This window comes from Drosophila mojavensis, unplaced genomic scaffold, assembly GCF_018153725.1.
Source record: "Drosophila mojavensis isolate 15081-1352.22 unplaced genomic scaffold, ASM1815372v1 contig_231, whole genome shotgun sequence".
Classification (NCBI taxonomy): Eukaryota; Metazoa; Arthropoda; class Insecta; order Diptera; family Drosophilidae; genus Drosophila; species Drosophila mojavensis.
Window position 1 is genome coordinate 1,904,642 of NW_025318772.1, and position 21,346 is coordinate 1,925,987.

Below are 21,346 nucleotides of genomic sequence, written 5' to 3' on the forward strand. Positions count from 1 at the left end.
AGCTGTAGTTGTTGTTGCATGCAATCCATGTACATACAGATGTATGCATGCACATCCCTACCACTTCACAGCCAACCCGCCCATCTCTCATCACACTTGCACCTGCAATTCATTTTGTAGATTTTTGTTAGTTTTCAACATTCAAATCTACACTCAGCGCAAGGTTATGCATAATGGGCGCATACGTTATATTCTATGTTCAACAGCGCGTATGCTTGTTAGCCAAGTGTTTAACTGAAATGGGCATACGGCTGCATAAGCCTAATGAAGTTGCTGCAAATGTGCATCAACCTGATGGACTATCTAAGCAAAGCATTCACATATATTTTAATATACAAACTAAGAAAAGTAGAGAAACATTTTAAGTATAATGATTCACTTAATAAAACATTGAATTTTTTGTTGTTTAATATTTATATAAATGTATTTTAAATATTTATAAAATTTAAATACTTTAAATTCATTCCATTTTCGATATTTCAATCAAGAGGATATTTGGCTCTCAGATGCATTTTATGGCCAGAGCAAATAACAAAACAGGAAGCTAAGACCTGGCCTTAGATCTACACACACTCACATACAAATTTACACACACGTGCACACGTACACATTCGGCAGCTGCTGTCAGTCAATTTCCATTAAGCCAACACCTTATTGAATTTTATTGTAAATTGAAAAAAAAAAGCAACTGCATAAACTGCAAAATGTCGAAGCAAAGACACGAGTGAAATTTTCTTAGAAACATAAAGTGAGATTTGCTAGGAAATTGAACGGAAAAACAGGAACACCACGTTTACATACAAACATACATGCATTTGTATTAGTGCAGAATCAGAGAGGGAGAACGTGTAGCTAGAAACTGTAAATTTTTGTAATTAATTTGCATAACTGGCCAACGATTGTGTAATTTGTATGTCACATAAATTATCACGCAATGAAAATAGTTTTCAAATATGCAGACAGTCGGCGCACAGGGTGTTTCGGGTGCAAGCGCACGCAACTATCGATAAATTATGCAGACGTTGACAACGGCCCCCGCCACGCCACACAGACACTATCCCAACAGGAAACAGCAAACTGACTAATTTTTGGTCTCCCCACCATTTTAGGTGCTTCGCCAGGACCGCAAATTTTATGCACGTTATAAATCACGACAACGACGACTGCGAAAATGTTCACATTAATTGTTGCAACGTCATTTTCGGGCCTATTGTGTCGGCTAGTTCGTCTGGGGTCGGCCCTCGGCAAGGCTAATAAAAGGCGTTCACTCTATATATGTATGTGCTTCAGACGCCTTTGTGTCACGTGGCAATTTCGCAAAAGGAATTTCAACAATGTAGACGTTTTTACAACAGTTTGGGGCCAGCGGCAGCAGTTGCGCTACAAAATAAAGAACTCTCAACTATTTTTTTCTCGTTTTATTTGCCTCATAGGCAAATGTGTGTGGAGTTCTTTTTTTCGATGGCAATGAAACATGACTGTTTAGTGACTGGATTTGGGATTTGTCAAAGGCGCGCACACAATGCTGCACAAAGTCTGTCGCGGCTGGGCAATTTTCATAATTTTCCATTCGCGGCCCTGCGGCAAGGGCAGATGAAAGGAAGCGTCTGAATGAGCTTTAAACGACATTCACTTGACTGTAGTCTCGATAGTTATTTGAAAAAATTCGTTAAATTACTTTAAAGTAGTTAGATATTCGACTCATCACTAATTGAACTCACTAGCACATCGCTAAAACTCAATGACAAAACAAAAATCTTAATTTTGATTTGCTTACTACGCATTATTTGCACGCTACACACACTTACATATGTACATATGTAAATGTAAAATATGCGTGTGTGTGTGCGGTTGGTTAGAGGTGCACATAAAATGCAGGCAAAAACACTCCAAACGCAAAAGTTATGCACAAAGACAAAAACAGCAAAAGGGCGTCGTTAATATTTCAGAAACAGAAACAGCCAAAAAGAATGGAACAGAAATGTACAAATATACATTTAAACACACACACAGATAGAGAGACATAACATAAGCATACCAGCAAATTACAATAACAGCAACAACAACGATCACAAAAACATTTTCCACAATTGCACGTGTCCATTCTTGACTGGTACTATGCGAAAATATTAAAAGGCATATTTGTCGCTTGGTCAGCAACAAGACAATAGACGAAACAAGGGGCACAGTAAAAGCGACAAACAGCAGCAAATGAGACAAACGGAAGATGCTCGTTGCACGTAATTTATGGCCGAAGCCAATGTTAGGTTAGGTTACATTCAACCTGAGAGCCGCACGCACATTTGCAATGGGGTGAGCTGTCTGCTTATGCGTGTGGGAGTATGTGTGTTAAGGGGCGCCGACACTGCAAATTAATTGTGGACGGTTGCTGTTGCTGGTTGTGGGGCTTAAGCGCTCATTTATCACCTGCTTGGTCAAAGTTCGAAGGATGTCACCAACTTCTTACATACGCTTCAATTAGCTACTTGTACTTACCTTTCGTTTGACTCCCGCTGGCTCTTATAAATTTTCATTTTGTACATATACATATATTCAGACATTCAAATTCCTTTCGTTCCTAATTTCACAATTTTTCTCAACCGAAGAAATGTTTCAAATATTCGCCGCACACAAAGACAATACAAAAGTGTGGCCCATCAACAGTGCCAACTATTGCCACCGTGTTCTAATTGCTTCACAGTGCTGCCAGATAAATGCTGTAAGCTTAAGGTCCGGCTTCCTTATTTGCCGCCAAATTCAAATTCAAATTTAATTGCATAATTTATATTTATTGCTCATATAAACAGCCTTAGGGATTCCCACCACCCGGATGAGTATTAAAAGAGATGACCACCAACCATTTATTTAGTTTTCAATGGAAACGGTGGCACCCAGCCGCCAAATGCACGCTCCAGCTCCTCGGCGACAGCCAAACAGAGGCGATCGTTATTGTGATTGGATACCACCTGAATGCCCAATGGCATGCCTTTGCTATCCAGTCCCATGGGCACTTGTGTCGCCGGCAGTCCTAACACATTGAACAGACTAAAGTAGCTAAAGTCCAGAAATTTGAACAATGGATAGTAATGGAATGGAGCTGTACGTGGAGAACTGTGGAAGATTAGCACGCCATTTTCTCCCAGCAGCTCTTGTAGCGCTGCCTTGCACTTTTTGGTGGCCGAGCGTATGAGCTTCTCGTTCTCCTTGGGCAGCAGGCTGTCGATCAACGAGTAAATGGCCGCCATGCTGAACTCGCTCTGGCCCAACAGCTTTTTGAACAGCTCCACAAACGGATTCAGCTGGACGCCGTTACCCAGGAGCTGATTGAAGCTGGCCGGTTCCTGGGTCATCCAATAGCGCCACATTTTGCCTGCCAACTTCGTTTCCGGCAGCTTGGCTAGATGCACATCCTGACCAGTCAACTGCTCCAGGTGTTTACGCACATTATACATGACGCGCTCCGTCTCTCGGTTGATGGGATTACACTGACGCATGCCCAGACTTGGCACATAGAAGTAACGCAATTTCTTCACATCCACCTCTTTATCCAGCTGCAGTGCGCTCTGCAGTGATGGCTCCACGAGTACCTTCATAATGGGTCGCAAATCAGTGGCGAAACGTGTCATGGGACCGGCACAGACCATTGTATTCTGCTCCTTCCCGGTGCGAAAGGTGCAGCCAGCCATGTTGATGGCGCCCGAAGTGGGCTTGTGGCCAAAGATGCCACAATTAAAGGCAGGAATGCGTATGGAGCCACCGATATCGGTGCCTAGTCCAAAGCCTGTGCAACAGGCCGAGATCAGAGCGCCTTCACCACCAGAGGAGCCACCCACGGAACGCCTCAAATCGTATGGATTATTGGTGCCACCAATGAGCATATTACGTGACTCAATCCATTTATTCACTTCCGGTACATTGGACGTGGCAATGATGATTGCGCCACTTTTCTTCATCAGACGCACGCACTCCGCATCCTCCTTAGATCGCATATCCTTACGCGCCACCAGGCCCAATGTAAGCCGCTTACCTGCCACCGATGTGCTGTCCTTGGTGGTAAATGGCACGCCCAGAAAGGGCAGCGACAGCAACTCCTCATCGCTATACTGACCCGACGCCAGACGTTCATCGATAGCGCGTGCCTCCTCTAGCGCCTCGGTCTCGAACGGCCCATCAACAACGGCGTTCAACTCACGATTTACGATATTGATGCGTTCGCAATAAGCTTTGACGATGTCGTAACTTTTCAATTTACCAGTGCGTATCGCTGTTGCCAACTCGACGGCGCTCTTAGTCAATATGACCTGTTGATCAACTGTTGCAAATGTTGCGACACGCTTGTGAGGCCCCAAATACCAGCCCAGTGCAAATTCCAAGATTCTATCGGTTATGATGTGAATCAGCGTTATCAACGCGTCCAGTAATGCGGGCCAACATGCCATCTTCAATTTTTAACTTGTTATCTTTCTATTTAACTTTTTGCTTGATCAGCGGCGACTTTTAGGTGACCTGATATCCAATTAGATATGTAATGAAATGTTTTAGCTGCTGGTGTTGCCACCTCCACGGAAATCTAAAGAGCACTGCAGAAACTTGTTTGGAAAGCTGTGATTTTAAATGGAAAACAGCCGTTGGACGTAGGAGTCTACAAAAGTACGATTGCATATGATAGATAAGCATTGTAGCGATCGGCTATCACGAAAACGAGGCGTTATCAGTAATTTGATTTTAGACGCATATTTTATTTTTTATCTATAATCGCAAAACACGGCAGCTTTAAAATGAACAGATAATTTACAATTGACCAAGCGGTGTGCGACCAACGTTGCCACCTCCAATAATGCTTAAAAGCACAGCCAAGCCCAGCATGAAAAGCTGCGTTTTTAAATGGCGTAACAGACGTTAAGTTTTGGGGGTCTGCAACGTAATATATTTTAAATTGTATTTGTAATAAATAATTAGGCAGCATATTCCGTTGAGCGGACAACAAAATTAATGTAAATGTAATCCTAATTGTCAATAATATTAAATAACTAACTAAATTGTATTAAGATAATTATTTGCAATATCATAACATTTGGCACTTCGCTGCATGTCATGCATATCGATAGGCTGTGTCATGCGTGAAAACGTTCCAACGTGAAACACACCACCAGCAACACAGCAACAAAAATAAATATCGACCCGGTGCTGTCGTTGTGGTTGTCGCCGCAAATGTCTAGTGGTAGTTGCTTTACCGTCGCGCTGTCAAAGCGTCGCCGATTCGCCGTCAGTACCTGTGTCGAATTTGCATTGTATGTTAAAACAAAACCAATTTCCAAAATAGAAAGTCAACTCATTTTAATGCAAAATCGCTTAAAATAAAGGCTTCAAACTGTGCAAAACTACATTAAAGCAAAACATCGGCTGTGACAACTTCTCAGATTATTTGTTATTTGCTCTTGGGTGTGTGCATGTGATTGCATGTATGCGTTTAGCTGAGAAACGCAGCAACTGTTTAAATTGCATATTAGGTTCATTTATTATTCAAGAAACTGCACGTATAGTGTACTTGTCTAGCTTAATCTTAGAAATCATTTAACTCGCAGCGTGCTGTGTATGATTAACTACAATTCGTTTGCTCAGCGTGTGTTTGCCCCTTTTTGTTTACTTGACACATACGAAAGTAGAAAAGACTATACAAAATACAAAAAATAAAAAACCAATTGTCTTAAATTTTCCGTTTGTGTTTCGTAAGGCATTTGGTAAACAAACTATCCCGAGTTTGTATTCCTAATTTCTAATTGCAATCCACTGCAGCGTGCAAACTGGTACGCAGTTAATGTTGCAAATACGTATTAAATATTAATTGTGTTTATGTTCGGTAATAAATAATAAATATTTATTATTTCCTTGTGTTCCGTGTTTAGTTGTAGTAAGTGTTTTCTTTCATCGATTTATATTGAATTTGCCAATAACGCCATATGTATAATATAATCCTCCTTATTGGTTTGCTGGTACCACAGCTCACCATATGTGAAAGTGGATATATGTATAAGCATTCAAGTTCAAATTGTCAACTCTTATCAATTCCAATATGTGTTATATAAGAATTTTGGTTTTTAAAATCGAGTGAGGATTTAAATAGGGAAGTTTTTATTTTCGTTTTTTATCATACATGGTGGAAAATTTGACTTAATTCCTTTAATCTGTACTAATTATACAAACACAATATTGTTTAATCATAAACAAGTAATCCATTATTAAGAGTACTACTTTTTGCATGTAAATGGAAAAAGTCATAGAAGTCACTAATACAATGTTTTGTGAATAGTTAATTAAAATAACATAAAAGAATAATTAAAATAACATAAAGAGTAAAGTTAAAGATTTTCTACTTAGATATTAATACACATCATGTGATCATAACAAAAATCAATTACGGTAATTGGGAAAAAATTTAAAGGAAACTACAGCATGAAAAATGAACTTAAATCATGTCAATATGGATATATGTATTGAGTTTTGGCTTGTTTTTTTTTTTTTTTTTTGTCAAGAAAAACATATGAGCTGCGTACCTGCCTACTATATACTCGAACATTGTTTATCACATTGAGGCATACAGTCCTAGACGTCTTAGCACTGATAACAAATACCTTAATCAGTATTATAGCTGTCTCAGTCGCACGTGATAGTCTATTATGTTCTTAGTAGAAAGTTGATGATGCATAACGCACATACTCGATTGCCACCTGATTGCCCAAAAGCCGGCGTGGAAAAGCCTATCTAGACTCGTACCTAGCCGATAAGAATGAGTAGTAAAGCGAGGGCGTGTGCCAGCTGTGTGCAATCAATCGCTAGGCAAGCTATACCCACGTTAAACACAGTGGATCCACTTGATATTATATATGTATATACACACACATACATATACATTCATATATTTATATATCTACATTAAACGTTTTACAGTTAAAAGTCAAGCGTACCATGGAAATGAAGTCAACCGCCAGCCAGGTAAACAGAGCAACGGTCTCGTCTAGCGATGACTCATCCCCATCGGCATCGGCTGAGGCGACAGCCGCTGCATATATGCGGCAATTTGAGAATATTATAGAACCGGGCAAAGAGGCATCTATGACCCGAGAGTTCAAGCCCCAAGTGGCCTATGAATTTGAACGCTATTTAAATCCCCAGAAGCTCAAACAGCATGTGCTACGCAGCGAGAAGCTGCGCTCACTGCTGGAACACTACGCGCAACAGACAGGGCAGCCGATCAAACAGCTGGAGCAGCAGGCGCGTGCGATTATAGATGAGATCGGTCTGGATCGAAACATGGCCATAATACGCTGGTGCGGCATTGCGATTACAGCCATTGGTAAGCGCATCTGTGATGGTTTCTATGTCAATTCGACCAGCATGGCCAATGTGCGTAAGGAAATGGGCCACTGTCCGGTGCTGTATTTGCCCAGCCATCGCAGCTATATGGACTTCATACTGATGAGCTACATATGCTATTACTATGACATCGAAATACCAGGCATAGCAGCCGGCATGGGTGAGCTCAAATTGCATACTCATTCAATACTTGTCCTTAATCTACTTCTTTATGTTCCATAGATTTTCACTCAATGTTCGGGATGGGCACCATGTTACGCAAGACGGGCGCCTTCTTCATGCGTCGCAGCTTCTCAAACGATGAGCTTTACTGGGACATCTTTCGCGAGTATATGTACGCTCTGGTCGCCAGATACCACATTGGCGTAGAGTTCTTCATAGAGGGCACGCGATCTCGAAATTTTAAGGCCCTGGTGCCCAAGGTGGGTCTGTTGTCGATGGCCTTGTTGCCCTATTTTACGGGCGAGGTGCCGGACGTAATGATAGTGCCCGTCAGCGTGGCCTACGAGCGTGTGCTGGAGGAGCAGCTGTTTGTCTATGAGCTGCTGGGCGTGCCCAAGCCCAAAGAGTCCACGAAGGGCTTCTTCAAGGCTCTGAAAATCATCGACGAACGATTTGGCAAAATGTTTCTCGACTTCGGTGCGCCAATTTCAGTGCGTCAATTCTTTGGCCATGACAGCACGCAGCGCATGCAACGCGCCGGATTGGGCGGATCACTGCAAAAGCTCAATCGGCAGGAGATCGAGCTAGTAAAACAGCTGGCGAACGAGATTATCTACCAGCAGCAGCGACGCATTGTCATCACCACATTTAATTTACTAACTCTGTATTATGCCAGCAAGCTGTATGGACAGTGCAGCGTCAATGTGGATGAGCTGTCCCGTGGCATTTTACATTTGAAGCGGATTTTCGAGAAGCTCGGCGCCCATGTCAGCACTAGCTCGAATAGCATCAAGGCGGACGTTATCGATGCCATCGAAATTCATAGCAATATTCTGCAATTTCGTGTAGGCAAACTTCAATTCACTCCGCTGGCTGCAGAACAGCTGGCGGCACAGATCGATATGCGACGGCTGAAGGCGCACGCCTTGTGTCCACAAACGATGGCAGTGGCTGTGCCGATGCTGGCACTACAGCTCTACATAAATCCGTGCATGTTTTGGTTAGCACGGCCCGCCTATCTGCTGCTTGCCGCCCTCAAGGAGCAGGGCCGTCAACAGCAGCTGGACAACTCGAGCTCGTACCAGGAAACGTTGGCTGCCCTGCACAACCATGTGAGCAGCATGGATGCACTGTTCCAGCATGAGTTCATCATCGAATCGAATCGCGAGGCGGCCGAGTTTGAGACGCATTTGCGTCTGCTGATCGAGGAGCGTGCCCTGCAGCTGAATGAGCACACGGGCAAGGTTACTGTGCAGGATAACGAGTGTACCAGAGTCATACTGGCTGCACTGGCTCCATTTCTCTGCCTCTACTACCAGCTAGCGGTCACGCTACGCCAGGTGAGTGTCATGTAATAGACAAGTTGTTTCAACTATTATCTTCCGTTCTTTAAAGATGTCAGGCGAATTCAACTCCAAAGATCTGTTGGTGCGGGTGCAAAAGCACGTGGAGCAGCTGTTGCAGCAGCCAGGCGGCACCGCCTCGCACGTGCATCCCTATTGTCTGGCCCTGGATAATTTAAACATCGCTATCTATGCACTGATACAGTCCGGATATCTGCATAAATCTCGGGAGACGGGCCTGATGAGCATCGCTGCGGCAACACCGATGAAGTGCCTCAGGCAACTAGAGCTGCAGCTGCTGGAGTATTGCCAGCTAATGCCATTTACCCAATACTCGATGGCTGCCAACCAGCAGGCGCAGTCGCATATGGCCAAATTATAACTGACAAATGGCAAGCGGTTGGCGCCTGCCAGCTCTCCGCTGCCTACAACAATGTCCTCGACCCAGGGTGATCATAGTACAATATCACTATTCTTTCAATGCATTGTCAGCCTGCTCAAGAATTGTCGCATCATTTGCATACTATTTGTTATTGTATTCGTCGCTCCCATTTGGCAATTATTACTGTGGCTATTGGCGACCCTCTGCTCAGCCGCGTAGTCTGTGTACGCCCGCGGTTATGTATGTATGTGCTGATTGAGAGTGCGACTGTGTGCATGTGTAAAATATATATGGGTATATGGCGTTTGTGTATACGAAGGTAGTTTGTTTTAGTGCTTAAGCATTTAATTAAAATTTAATATTTCTTAATTTTAATTTATTGCCATAGAAAACAAAAACTCCCTGTTGTTTACATTGTTGAAGGAATTCATGATTTCTAATAATAATTCATAAACCTAGAGATCCCAACGACAACCAGCATATATGTTTACACGGAGATCCAGTCAAAGGTCACTTTCTCTTTATTAGTACAACTATTTAACTAATTTGGTACACTTCTTAACATTCCTGGTACATCAATGTAAATGAATTTATTTCACTTTAATGTAATGTTATATAATTTGTACAGATTATAGTTTTTTTACGTGTAGTAGGTATATAGCCGGGTTTTCTATTTTAAGAAAACTAATGTTTAAGTAATGCACAATTATGTCAATTTTTTCGTTTGCCTAACAACCAAATAGCAAGTCATTTAAGCTAAGTTTTAAATTGATAGCTTAAGTTTGTTTACTATTTTAGGGAAAGCACAAACTTATTTAACATGTTATTTAATGCGGCTAACAGCACTACAACTTAGTTATACTCGTAGCACGACATAGCTATGCTAATGTTTGCTTTAGTCCCAATATAACATAAGCATAAAGCATTTGAAAATATACTCTTAACGCTGCTTCAATAGGTTAATGATGGCTGCCGCACGTTTAACAGTTGGTTATATAGTTTTGATAAGACTTTTTGACATGCCTAACATATACAAGATTTTATTCATTACCTATTATCAAACGTATATAGTTTGTAATTGTGTCAGTTATTTATTGTAGGAAAGGGTTTTTGTAACTTGCCATGGCATTACGTTTCATGTTTTTAGAATATTTAATTCCCAAAGGTATTTTGTGTTATGAAGTATAAAGTGCCAATTGAAATGCACTTGCAATATTAATAATCAAATGAATTATAGTATATAGAATCTGTATAGCAGGTATATGTATGTACATATAGTTTGATATATTCTCAATATTTTTGTAACGCATAGGGATGTCTTGAGAACAAAATACACAATACAAGAAATAAACAAAACTAATGTGAGCTACCGAAGCACAAACAGAAGTCTAGCAACAAAAAGTGCAATATTTTGTCTTTTGTTTAAACATTTTTTAAAAACAATATATTTTTGTGGTATAAGTGTTTTGTAGCTAATTTTATATACATACGTATACTATAGAAACCTAACACCAATACACTAATTTATACACTACATCAATAGCAAAAAATAAAATATATTAAATTGGTGCGAGTTGCGCCCTTTGCATTATTTTAACAAACAAATAAAGTTAAACAAACTAAAATTAAATGTATATATATATATATATATTCAAAGCAGAGGGGCAAGAGAGGAAACAAAGTTTTTAGTTAGCAAAATTCGCGCATGAACTGGTCCAAGGTGCATTGGCTAATGACAACCCGCATGAGAATCTTCTCCGCATTCTGTTCATCCGCTTTGGTATCCACAACGGCCGCATTTTTATAGAGCCAAGCCATCTCCGGTCCTCCACTGGGCACGCGCACCTGCAATTTACGACGCCCGGTCACATCCAAAATTTGCTGCTCCACATCCTTGAGCAGCGTCTGCAGTCCGGCGTGAGTACGTGCCGAGGTTAAGTGACACATGCCCGTATCCGTTTGCTCAGCCAGTACAGATACTTGAGCTTTCGGTTTAAGCAAATCGCATTTGTTAAAAACATTAATTATTGGGGGCAATTCGCCGACGTTTGAATTTCCCTGGGAGACGCTGAAAGCCAGAGAACGCAGCGTAGCCTCCACATGGGCGCGCTGAGCCGCGTGACAGGGATGTGACAGATCCTGCACATGTATGATGATATCCTAAAAGCCAAATGTATCAATAACTGGACATATAAATAATGTATAAAAATCATGTAGCTACCGCAAGCATTGCATCCTCTAAGGTGGCCACGAAACACTCAAACAATCCAGTCGGCAAATCGGACATAAAGCCCACAGTGTCCATATATATGATCTGCAGATTGCAGGGCAAGTAGCCAGCATGCGCCGTCACATCCAGTGTGGCAAACAGCTGATTACGCGGCTGCATTGTGTCCTCCATTGTGAGCGCTTTTATCAGCGACGTCTTTCCTGCATTTGTATAGCCAACAACGGCTGCAGTTGGACAGTTTAACTGTTTGCGCTTCTTGCGCAGCAAGCGTCGCTGCCGACGAACATCATCCAATTCTGCTCGCAATTTGCGCTCCCTGGTGCGCAGTATTTCCTTTTGCTGATCAGTTAGAGAGTAGCCTTGTCGTCGGGTCTGTGTGACACTGGCATCCTTTGCCTGCGACCATATGTAAGGCAACTCTGCCATAGCCACCTGTAGGCGGGCCTCTGCACTGGTCGCATGCAGACGTAGTATCTGTATGACCACCGAGTAACGATCCAGCACAGGCAGTTTAAACTCGTCCTCCAGGAATTGCCTTTGGGCAAACGAGAGCGTGCCCTTACTCACAAAGACACTGTTAACCTGCCGCTCGTTTCGCAGTTGTGCAAGCAGCTCCTTTATCTCGGCTATTTTGCCACTACCAAAGAGTGTTTTACGCTCCAGACTTTCCAGAGGCACTTTTAAGGATCGAGCAACTTTCCAGTTGGGCAACGAGTGGATCAGCGCTGTCGCCTCAGCTAGTTGATCATCAGGCGTCACATCGACGGGTGTGGTGCGCTTGGCGGACCACTTGACATAGGGCTGCAGGATGAAAACGTGCTGAGCTGTGGCCACATCACGGTTGATGCGCATAGCTCCCCCGGCGACTTCCTCATATGCCCTGTAAGAACAGATGGGATTTATTATATGGGATTAGGTCATATGATTCACTCTGACCCACCGATCGTCCAAGAAGCGCATGTCTCCTGCATTTACGGTCGCCAATTCATTTTGCTCGTGCAGCCCCGGCTGCACTGGAGCCTCGTAGAAGCTTTTACGATTACGAATTCCCTTGACCCCTTGATGTTGCGTGTATCGAAAACGTGTTGATATCCGTGTTATTGCTGGACGCAGTTGGGTCCCGCGTAGCAGCACTTGCAGACAATTCATGACTTAAACTATACTATTATAAATTTTGGTTGATTACTAGTTAGTAGTTTTCCTCGTTGAGCACCGAGTGTTTGTCCTCGATGGCCATCCAAGCAGCTTGACAGGATTTGGTGCGTGTCGTAGTCGTTTGATATGCCACGCCTGTTGCTACCAATGAGGAAATTAATATGTTGTACTTAGATGGATAGTGTATTTTCCTCTGAACTGTCTTTTGAATAAAATATGTGCCTGCAAATCCTAGAAAAATAATAAATATTATGCAATTGTTTTGACAACACATGAAATGGCTACCCAAACAAAACGATGCCAAGCCCGTAAAGAGAGCTCGGGTCATGCAATCCAAATAGCCGTCGAAGCCTGGGTGTTTATCACGTTGCTGTTCCTTCAACCGCTTAATATCGTTCATAATAATTATTTATTTACGCACCAATTAGAGCTCAAGATGATCAAACAAACCACCGGCTGAATTTCCTTGTGTTATGTTTCATTTTCGATGGGTAGCACTGCTTACGCGATCTGGTAACGACACAGTCTGCATGTAAGCAGCGCACGCCATGTCTTCGGAATAAGGACTAATAATAATTATGCACAGAGTTAATTTAAAAAATACGCGCTTTGGCTATGTATTATATTATAAAACGTTTTATTGATGTCGCGTTTATATTATATTTTGCATGTCATGCAAAGTCACGCACACAGTTAAATAGTTCAACAATGTTTATAAATGGCAGCACTTTCTAATATTATTGTCAACCAATCTGGCAACGACATTACGTTTAGTTGTTGTTCGTGAGTTTTTCTGAAGATATTTTGCTGCAAAATGGACGTGGAGAAGATTTGTCGCACTTGCCTAAGTCTCTCGGGTCCATTTCTGTCCATCTATGATGGTGGTAATGGCAGTTGCCTAGTGGACATGCTGCGCGAATTCACCCGCACGAAGGTATGTCGAGATTAATAGTAGACGTCTCAAACTCATGTTTCTTGTGTTGATAGCCGCGACGCGAAGATAATTTGCCAGGCAGGGTTTGCCTTAGCTGCATCAGCGAAATAAACCATTGTTACTCGTTTAAACTAAAATGTGAGAGCTCCAATCGTACGCTGCGACAGCTGCTGCCCAATGCGCTGCCCGAGGAGTCGGACCAACTGCTTCCATCCGCAGCTAAGATTCCAGTCTCCACATCCGACAGCTCGGCTCAAACGGATGCTGTTGCAACAGTCAGCAGTGAGGCGCAAACGTATGAGGTAGAAAAAGCAGATGCGGAGCAAAACACATCAACTGAGGAACAGTCAAAGGAACACGCAACGGCTGTAATAGAAGAAGATGAGGAACAGGAAGGTCAGGAGGAGGAAGAATATGATTACGAATTTACTGAAGAGCAAGAAACAGAAGAGACACCGTCCAAGGCCAATGCCGAAAATATAATACTGCATGTGGAGAAAGACAATATCAAGTTCGAGACGGAAATGGTGTACAATAAGAATACGGGCGAGCTAGTTGAACAGCCTGCGGAGACTAATTCCAAGCAGAAGGAATACAAGTATCGGCTTGTCAGCAATGGTACTGGTGATACATATATCTCACGAGAGCCAGTGTCGAAAGAGAAACAATCGAAACAGCAGGACTCACAGTCAACGTCCAAGCGCAATCAGACTGAAGAGCAGATGGATGCAAAGAAATCAAAGCTAACACCTGCCGCCGACATGGATGAGCTCAAGACGAAGTTCCACTGTGATCGTTGCAATGCGGGCTTTGCATTGGAGAAATCCTTGATCATACATAGAAGGCAGAACAGCTGCACCCATCGAAACTTCAAGTGCAATGAATGCGAGCGAGTGTTTGTCTCGCTCGATCATCTCTCCGAGCATCAGGCCACACATGGAGCCTTCATATGCCAGGAGTGCGGTCTTCGCTGTGAGTCTATGGAGCAGTTGGGTAGGCACATGGTACAGACGCACAAGCGGAATCTGCGCAATCAATGCAACGTTTGCCAGAAGGGTAAGTGGCCCAAATAAAATGAGGAAACTTTGAAAACTGCCAATTGATACTCCACTCTCAACATTTTCTCCTTTTCTTTTGCAGTGTTCACTATGCTGTCTACTTTACGGGATCACATGCGCATCCACACCGGCGAGAAACCATTTGTTTGCAATGTCTGTGGAAAAGGCTTCACACAGAACGCGAATCTACGCCAGCACAAGATGAGACACTCGGACATTAAGCGCTTCAAATGTACGCTATGCGATCATTCGTTTGTGACCAAAGCGGAGCTAACTTCTCATGGGCGCACCCACACGGGCGTCAAGCCGTACCAGTGCGAAGTCTGTTCCTCCCGATTTACGACCAGCTGTTCCCTGGCTAAGCACAAGCGCAAGCACACTGGCGAAAGACCGTATGCCTGTGATCTGTGTCCGATGCGCTTTACTGCGCTTAATGTACTCAAGAATCATCGACGTACGCACACGGGTGAACGTCCCTACGTTTGCCCCTTCTGCTCGAAAAGCTTTACGCAACGCGGCGACTGCCAGATGCATCAGCGAACGCATCAGGGCGATAAAATCTACATTTGTCCGGTGTGCAGCGAGGAGTTCAAAACGATGAACGATATGCGCACGCATTTGACAATGCATGAACAGGATGATAAGCGTCTGGTCCACTTCACCCTGCTGAGCAATAAGGAGAACGGGAATACGGCGACTCTGGAAGAGGCTGACGAAGATGAGTCGGATGCAACCGATTTACTGTAGACTAGTTATCCCCGTAAGGGATTTATGAATAAGCTGGGGGTTTTTTATAGGCTAGACTAGACCTGGTGAACATGAACATTAGGCTGAAAATTTAGAAAGAGGAGGCTTTACGGGCCCAGTCGTCAGATTGAGGTGTCGATTGTAAATATCGATAATTTACTCAAAGGGTATGTAATGCATAAGTTTAATAAATATTGTCTTACTATTGATACATAGTAGGCGAAAATAAAAAAGACAATTTTAAAGTGAAAGTTGACTGATCGGTAATCAGTTAAAATATGGTAGGAATTTACCAATTACTGTATGGTGGATAATTCGATTGTTTTCCAGCTCTATTACAAATAACGTTTTTGTAGCATTTCTTAGTCTTTAATATTTAGCTTACAATAGTAGTTATTAAAATGCTTATGATTCGATATATGCACTTGGTCGTCTAATAGAATTGTCCGAACTGCGCCGCCGGCTGCTGCGGTTGTTGAAGCGCTGATGTAGACGTCTCCGTCGTGGGTACAGTGACGGCAGGATTAAGTGATGAGTTGCTGGTGACAGGCGGATTACCTTGAAACCAATTGATCAGCTCGTGGTGCGCACTCTGAACGCATTTGCGCTGATCAGCAATCAGGTTTTCTGAGTATTTCACATGGTTGGCATATGCCTCCTTCTCGTGCTGCGCATCCTTGGACATGCGGTGCAGATCCTTCAGTATCGCCGAGCCCCATAGTTGCACATGGATATCAGGTATTTTACTTGCCAATTGCATGGCTGGTGTCACCATATTCATGCTCTCCTTGGAGTTGCCTATGCTAAGGAAGACATGTGAAAGCAGCACCAGGGAGCAACTCGTCAGACGATTTAAGTCCTCTGCATTGGCCATTTTTAACGTTTCACGCAGGAATCGTCTGTACAAATATTTACCGATTGTATATGAACTGTCAAAATTTGGTAATTTTCTGCTACTACTTACTTTGCCTCGTGAAAGCTATTTTTGTGGAAAGCGTGCAATCCCTGTACATAGTAAAATCCGCCCATTAGGGCTTGGCTGCTATAAGTGTGCGTGTTTTCCGTGGATACGGCATCAAGTATTTGTTTGAGGTCAGCTTCCCGTTTTGTGCGCAGATAAATGATGGCCAGATTTAGATTGGCGAAGAGCTTAAGGTCCCGTTCGGTCGTCTCATTCACGCACACCAGAAATTGTCGTTCTGCGTGCTCAAAGAAACTCGTCGACATGGAATACAAACCAATAAGGCAGTGGAGCTGCGCCGAATGTCGCTTGAGCAGGTTACGATGCGGCACAGCGAGGCATACATCACGTGCAGCGGCTATCTCACGTATAGCTAGCTCCCGGTTGCCCATGACCATGCGACACATCACGATGTGCTCCAACAGGATAACCTTAAACACGGATAATATGGATTTGTCCTCCTGCTGTTTCAGTTTTTCGATTTGTGTTAGTGCCTTTTCCGTGTACTTTTGCGCTTTATCCATGTAACCTGCCATCATCGAATGAGAAACAGTAACCAGATAGACAAGTACATAAAGCTGCTCCTTGGGCAGCCATACAAACATCTCCAGCTGATTGCCACCAAAGATCGTCTCGTCACTTGGCCAATTGGGTGCCATAATCGTTTGTATAGACATTTGAAGTTGCTTTAAACTGGGCTTCACTGTCTTCACCTGGCCCAGGGCCAGATAGTAACACACTTGCAGCACTAGGAAGAACACTTTCAGATACTCCTTTTGATGTGGATTAGGTATATTATTATCAATGATTTGACCCGCTGAATTGAGCAGTGCCAGCACATCATTCGTTTTCCGTTCAATCATTAAGATCATGGCCCGTGAAAGCAAAAACAGTACCTTAAGGTATGTGGCACCTGCTTCCTCCGCCGATTCGGCGCCCACAGCCAATAAATCACTGGCCAGCGAATATTCACGATCACTCGCATGTATCTGAGACAGTTGCAGTAGCAGCTTACAATGCCAATAGACATTGTTTTGTGATAATTCGACGGCTCGTCGGAGCATCGCCTTGGCATGTGAGCTCTGTTCGGTTTTAAGATGCAGCTGGGCGAGCAGTGAGGCAGTATCGAATTTGACATCATCAAAATTCATAAGAGGCTCCGCGATACTCCATGCCTGTTCCAAGTGTCGACGCGCCAAATCTATGTTACATGTGTAAGCCATAAGAACTTGTCCCATTTGCAGGTGTGTACGCGCCTCCACCTAAATAGGAGAAGTGTAATTCCGTTGATTTAGATATTTGTTGTATTTGTTATTGACTTTCACTTATGGTACACTTACCTTTGAAGGCGGCTGAAAAGTGAAGAGCGCCTGTAAACATTGAATGCATTTTTTTATGTTTGGCGGTTGTGAGGTACGAAAGTATTCGGCGAGCCCAAGAAGCGATATATAGCAGGCATCTTGTGATGCTGGTGTTGTGCTTACAACACTCATTGTGTTTAATTGCTAGGAAATCGGCTTCGTTTTGTTTATCGCGTAATTTTGTTGTTGTTGCTACTGCTGCGTGGGTTAATGTGGTTGTTAATCAGTGTTGATAAATATTGCAGCGCAGTGTTGCATATGTGCCATCGATATATTAATTTTTAAATGATAAAACAAAATTGTATATGCTCTTATCGAGGAATTGAATATCAATTAAAAAGTATGTAGTTGCGAAATGGTATGAATCCTCATACAATATTAGTGGCAAACTTCAGGTTCTTAAGGTAGTTAAATCTAAGCACAGTAGGATAGGGAGCGATTATTTTTAACGTAAGTCATCGATAGTTTTCCGGTATTATTGCTTCTCTAGCATCATTGGCCTTTATTTTTTCGCAGCATTTCAAGAAATTTTTGCATAAACATGAAAATGGACGTTGAGGAACATGCTAGAGAGGCTGGCGTTGAGCTCACAGACGCAGAAAACGAACTATACGATAGACAAATTCGACTTTGGGGCTTGGAATCCCAAAAGAGGTTAGTTTGCCGGAATGCCGGCTGTCTCCATTTTTGTTTGTGAAAAATAACAAATGTAAAATAAAAGTACCATTTTATAGACTACGCACAGCCAATATATTGATATCTGGTCTGAATGGACTAGGTGCGGAGATAACTAAGAATATTATTTTATCTGGCGTGAATTTGGTAAAGCTGCACGATGACAAATTGGTAACCGAAGAAGACTTTTGCTCACAGTTTCTGGCTTCCCGTGAATCCTTGGGCAACAACAGGGCAGAAGCGTCTTTAACGCGTGCTCGCGCTCTTAATCCTATGGTAGACATATCCGCAGACACGCAGCCATTGAGTGAAAAGAACGCGGACTTTTTCGGTCAGTTTGATGTCGTGGTCATAAATGGTGCAAGCAACGAAGAATTGTTGCGCATAGACACAATCTGCCGGGAGTTGGGCATTAAATTTTTTGCCACTGATGTTTGGGGCATGTTTGGTTTCCATTATGCTGGCTTACAGAAACATAGCTACGTGGAGTAAGTGATCTGGAATATTCAATGTATGAAAACCTACTTTAATTTTATTTGTATTTACTCTTTCTAGAAACGTTATCAAGTACAAGGTGATATCGAAGCCGAATGAGAAGGTTAAATATGAAACGGTATCCACCCCAGTGCAACGCGAAGTCGAGTACCCATCATATTCCAATTGGCTCGAATTCAATATCAATGCTCCCAACTATCAACGCAAGTTGAAGCGTGATGGTCCAGGCATTATACTGTTGCGCGTTCTACAAAACTTTCGCAGCACCTATAAGCGTGATCCCAACTATAAGACAAGACTGGCAGACATTGCTTTGCTGGAGCAAATCCGAGATGAGCTTGTGCCGAACTCTGCACTGTCTAGCGATACACTTGGCTTACTTTTTGCGCAGATATCGCCAGCAGTCGCTGTTGTTGGTGGCGTTGTGGCACAGGAGATTATTAAGGTGGTCACCAAAATGGAAGCACCACATCGAAATTTATTTATATTCAATCCAGAAACTTGTATGGGCTATGTGGAGCAAATTGGTGTCCACTAAGATAAGCCAATAATATTACATGAATAAATTGAAATTCCTTCATTTCTATTGAATTAAATATAAATGAATATTTTGTAAAGTTTTGCATTAAGCATGGTGGTTTAATACAAAAAGCATACAGGTAAATGGAAATGAAAGGAAACTTATCAATTTGTGAGAATTTCTGCAGCACGATTCTCCATAAGTTTTTCCATATTTGTGATCGCACCCATCCATGTGTCCAGTGTACTGGCCATGCCTACAATTTGTGAGCGATCCAAAACACGTGGCTGCACCCATGACATGTTAACCACGCCAGCCACCTGATCGATCTCGCCGCGCACCAGATCTAGAGCCAGAGCCTTCATGATCAAAAACTCAACCTCTTTGGGCGGCAGTTTTGTTTCTTTAGCGATGTCTGCAAATGAAATTGCACGCTCGATGGCCGAACGTTTAAAAGTCATTTCCATGAGGCACAGCAGGGAAATCTTTTGGCGTAGTTTGACTTCCTGCGCAGCCAAATCAGGGATTTTGGACCAAATCTTTTTCATGTCGTTAAATCTATTTGAAGACAACAAATGCTTAATAGTTTTTAAATTATTGAATCTTTTTCTACCACTCACTTGTTAATGTCTCCCATGTTGAATGCCTTTAGCAGCTCAACCAACCACTCGTTTTCAGTATTCTTAAGTGACTCTAAAATGGGATGCGCCAACAGCTCGCCAATGTTATAGACGCCATCGCCCAATAGTGCGGCCAGTCCCAAAAAGAAAGCTTGTTGTGCCCATTGATCGCGAGGGTAGTCGTCCAGCGAGCATCCCAAGAACTGCAAGCCGCAACGATAATATTCGCTGTGCTTGCCCACACGTCGGTAATATTGTGAGGCAAGCATGTAGTATTTTCCATGCACGGGTGTAACGTTGCCTGCTTCCTCGAGGACATCGCGCAGTTCTTCTATGATTTTCTTGGTGGCATTCAGATCGTTAAGATTGCTGAGATATAAGTTGCCCTGCATGACTTGCAGATACCAAACAGCTTCATCACATATTTTAACTTTGTCCTTCATTTTTTCCAAAAATTGGATTGCTTCCTTTTTGTCACTGATATTATCCACAACTACTTCAAGTATTTGAATCAGACCATAGGGATTTATTCTGAAATTAAACATATTTTAATATAATATTTGTCATAGACTAAATGCGGCTTTGACTTACTTTGTCTCGAAGGTGGAGATGAAATTTTGGTACAGCTGCAGAAGAGCACTCTCGTCCTGCAACGATTCATGGCGCACAAATGTAACAAGCTTAATCGTTAGCTCGTTCCACAACCTGTAAAAATATCAAATTTATACTAAAAAAAAAAAAAAAAATAGTAAAAGAGCTTACTTTTCATTGTGCAGCTCTTCAATTAGAGTCCATTCAGCTGCGAGATCCTTGTTTGTTGTCTTCTTTTGTGCTGCTAAATATGCAGTAACTGTAGCTTGCGTATTCGACATTGTTGCTATATCCCAAGCTAAGCTTAATTCTGAATATTTAATTTAATTTTGTATAAAAAATATGCGCGTATGAAGTAGGCAAAGTGAAATTGCAAATCACAATTAGGGACTCCTAAAATATCGATATGCCAATATCGACTACTTCTGAACGAACTACAAAAGCAAAATAACAAAATGACAAATGTGCCCTAATTTTAATAAATGAATACTTTATAAATTTTTATGCAGACCAGATCAGAAAATTGGTGTGCTTTCAAAACTTTTGCCAAGTTTGACATATTTTTCAGTAAAATTTAAAACATAAATCTTTAAAAGCAAAGACATGAACCACCCAAGTGGTAGCACTAACAAAACAACTGTTATGCAGTGAGCTGGCAACGCTAAAATTTTAAAATATGTAATTATTATCAGGTGTTTAATAATCAAAACTCTCAATAATGGATCATATGTATTTTTT

General features: G+C 42.4%; 8 protein-coding genes across 8 annotated transcripts; 3 read left to right on the forward strand and 5 right to left on the reverse strand.

Moving 5' to 3' along the window:
• Positions 1-2,768: 2,768 nt before the first annotated feature.
• Positions 2,769-4,597, reverse strand: LOC6574630 (fatty-acid amide hydrolase 2). Its single transcript, XM_002000628.4, has one exon. It carries the CDS (start codon positions 4,437-4,439, stop codon positions 2,862-2,864), a length of 1,578 nt encoding a protein of 525 aa, XP_002000664.1. The 5' UTR covers positions 4,440-4,597; the 3' UTR covers positions 2,769-2,861.
• A 2,351-nt stretch (positions 4,598-6,948) lies between these two features.
• On the forward strand, positions 6,949-10,891 carry LOC6574631 (dihydroxyacetone phosphate acyltransferase). Its single transcript, XM_032733857.2, has 3 exons — positions 6,949-7,534; positions 7,597-8,876; positions 8,932-10,891. Exons 1-3 carry the CDS (start codon positions 6,967-6,969, stop codon positions 9,259-9,261), a joined length of 2,178 nt encoding a protein of 725 aa, XP_032589748.1. The 5' UTR covers positions 6,949-6,966; the 3' UTR covers positions 9,262-10,891.
• Positions 10,887-12,640, reverse strand: LOC6574632 (putative GTP-binding protein 6). The gene is made up of 3 exons (XM_002000630.4): positions 12,432-12,640; positions 11,483-12,371; positions 10,887-11,421 (listed from the first exon to the last, which is right to left on the reverse strand). Exons 1-3 carry the CDS (start codon positions 12,638-12,640, stop codon positions 10,951-10,953), a joined length of 1,569 nt encoding a protein of 522 aa, XP_002000666.1. The 3' UTR covers positions 10,887-10,950.
• Positions 12,641-12,651: 11 nt separating this feature from the next.
• LOC26527809 (transmembrane protein 141) lies at positions 12,652-13,152 on the reverse strand. Its single transcript, XM_015167569.3, has 2 exons — positions 12,932-13,152; positions 12,652-12,877 (listed from the first exon to the last, which is right to left on the reverse strand). Exons 1-2 carry the CDS (start codon positions 13,044-13,046, stop codon positions 12,681-12,683), a joined length of 312 nt encoding a protein of 103 aa, XP_015023055.2. The 5' UTR covers positions 13,047-13,152; the 3' UTR covers positions 12,652-12,680.
• A 226-nt stretch (positions 13,153-13,378) lies between these two features.
• Positions 13,379-15,636, forward strand: LOC6574633 (zinc finger protein 37). The gene is made up of 3 exons (XM_002000631.4): positions 13,379-13,580; positions 13,634-14,636; positions 14,721-15,636. The coding sequence occupies exons 1-3, from the start codon at positions 13,461-13,463 to the stop codon at positions 15,383-15,385; spliced, it is 1,788 nt and encodes a 595-aa protein (XP_002000667.1). The 5' UTR covers positions 13,379-13,460; the 3' UTR covers positions 15,386-15,636.
• Positions 15,508-17,930, reverse strand: LOC6574634 (MAU2 chromatid cohesion factor homolog). Its single transcript, XM_002000632.4, has 3 exons — positions 17,687-17,930; positions 16,350-17,608; positions 15,508-16,284 (listed from the first exon to the last, which is right to left on the reverse strand). The coding sequence occupies exons 1-3, from the start codon at positions 17,837-17,839 to the stop codon at positions 15,819-15,821; spliced, it is 1,878 nt and encodes a 625-aa protein (XP_002000668.1). The 5' UTR covers positions 17,840-17,930; the 3' UTR covers positions 15,508-15,818.
• A 244-nt stretch (positions 17,931-18,174) lies between these two features.
• LOC6574635 (SUMO-activating enzyme subunit 1) lies at positions 18,175-19,473 on the forward strand. The gene is made up of 3 exons (XM_002000633.4): positions 18,175-18,361; positions 18,442-18,870; positions 18,938-19,473. The coding sequence occupies exons 1-3, from the start codon at positions 18,249-18,251 to the stop codon at positions 19,413-19,415; spliced, it is 1,020 nt and encodes a 339-aa protein (XP_002000669.2). The 5' UTR covers positions 18,175-18,248; the 3' UTR covers positions 19,416-19,473.
• A 10-nt stretch (positions 19,474-19,483) lies between these two features.
• On the reverse strand, positions 19,484-21,052 carry LOC6574636 (26S proteasome non-ATPase regulatory subunit 13). The gene is made up of 4 exons (XM_002000634.4): positions 20,780-21,052; positions 20,609-20,722; positions 20,018-20,548; positions 19,484-19,955 (listed from the first exon to the last, which is right to left on the reverse strand). The coding sequence occupies exons 1-4, from the start codon at positions 20,887-20,889 to the stop codon at positions 19,562-19,564; spliced, it is 1,149 nt and encodes a 382-aa protein (XP_002000670.1). The 5' UTR covers positions 20,890-21,052; the 3' UTR covers positions 19,484-19,561.
• Between the last annotated feature and the right edge of the window lie 294 nt (positions 21,053-21,346).

Excerpts from the sequence above, each read along its gene's own strand:
- LOC26527809 (XM_015167569.3), bottom strand. The coding sequence starts at position 13,046 with ATGAACGATATTAAGCGGTTGAAGGAACAGCAACGTGATAAACACCCA. Across the intron at positions 12,878-12,931 it reads CTTGGCATCGTTTTGTTTGG|GATTTGCAGGCACATATTTT; the intron begins GTAGCCATTTCA and ends TTATTTTTCTAG.
- LOC6574635 (XM_002000633.4), top strand. The coding sequence starts at position 18,249 with ATGAAAATGGACGTTGAGGAACATGCTAGAGAGGCTGGCGTTGAGCTC. Across the intron at positions 18,362-18,441 it reads GGCTTGGAATCCCAAAAGAG|ACTACGCACAGCCAATATAT; the intron begins GTTAGTTTGCCG and ends ACCATTTTATAG. Across the intron at positions 18,871-18,937 it reads CAGAAACATAGCTACGTGGA|AAACGTTATCAAGTACAAGG; the intron begins GTAAGTGATCTG and ends TACTCTTTCTAG.
- LOC6574636 (XM_002000634.4), bottom strand. The coding sequence starts at position 20,889 with ATGTCGAATACGCAAGCTACAGTTACTGCATATTTAGCAGCACAAAAG. Across the intron at positions 20,723-20,779 it reads GAAGAGCTGCACAATGAAAA|GTTGTGGAACGAGCTAACGA; the intron begins GTAAGCTCTTTT and ends ATATTTTTACAG. Across the intron at positions 19,956-20,017 it reads AACATGGGAGACATTAACAA|ATTTAACGACATGAAAAAGA; the intron begins GTGAGTGGTAGA and ends GTCTTCAAATAG.
- LOC6574632 (XM_002000630.4), bottom strand. The coding sequence starts at position 12,640 with ATGAATTGTCTGCAAGTGCTGCTACGCGGGACCCAACTGCGTCCAGCA. Across the intron at positions 12,372-12,431 it reads ATGCGCTTCTTGGACGATCG|GGCATATGAGGAAGTCGCCG; the intron begins GTGGGTCAGAGT and ends CTGTTCTTACAG. Across the intron at positions 11,422-11,482 it reads TAGAGGATGCAATGCTTGCG|GATATCATCATACATGTGCA; the intron begins GTAGCTACATGA and ends TTTGGCTTTTAG.
- LOC6574630 (XM_002000628.4), bottom strand. The coding sequence starts at position 4,439 with ATGGCATGTTGGCCCGCATTACTGGACGCGTTGATAACGCTGATTCAC.
- LOC6574634 (XM_002000632.4), bottom strand. The coding sequence starts at position 17,839 with ATGAGTGTTGTAAGCACAACACCAGCATCACAAGATGCCTGCTATATA. Across the intron at positions 17,609-17,686 it reads CTTTTCAGCCGCCTTCAAAG|GTGGAGGCGCGTACACACCT; the intron begins GTAAGTGTACCA and ends TCTCCTATTTAG. Across the intron at positions 16,285-16,349 it reads AATAGCTTTCACGAGGCAAA|ACGATTCCTGCGTGAAACGT; the intron begins GTAAGTAGTAGC and ends ATATTTGTACAG.
- LOC6574631 (XM_032733857.2), top strand. The coding sequence starts at position 6,967 with ATGGAAATGAAGTCAACCGCCAGCCAGGTAAACAGAGCAACGGTCTCG. Across the intron at positions 7,535-7,596 it reads AGGCATAGCAGCCGGCATGG|ATTTTCACTCAATGTTCGGG; the intron begins GTGAGCTCAAAT and ends TATGTTCCATAG. Across the intron at positions 8,877-8,931 it reads TAGCGGTCACGCTACGCCAG|ATGTCAGGCGAATTCAACTC; the intron begins GTGAGTGTCATG and ends CGTTCTTTAAAG.
- LOC6574633 (XM_002000631.4), top strand. The coding sequence starts at position 13,461 with ATGGACGTGGAGAAGATTTGTCGCACTTGCCTAAGTCTCTCGGGTCCA. Across the intron at positions 13,581-13,633 it reads GCGAATTCACCCGCACGAAG|CCGCGACGCGAAGATAATTT; the intron begins GTATGTCGAGAT and ends TTGTGTTGATAG. Across the intron at positions 14,637-14,720 it reads ATGCAACGTTTGCCAGAAGG|TGTTCACTATGCTGTCTACT; the intron begins GTAAGTGGCCCA and ends TTTCTTTTGCAG.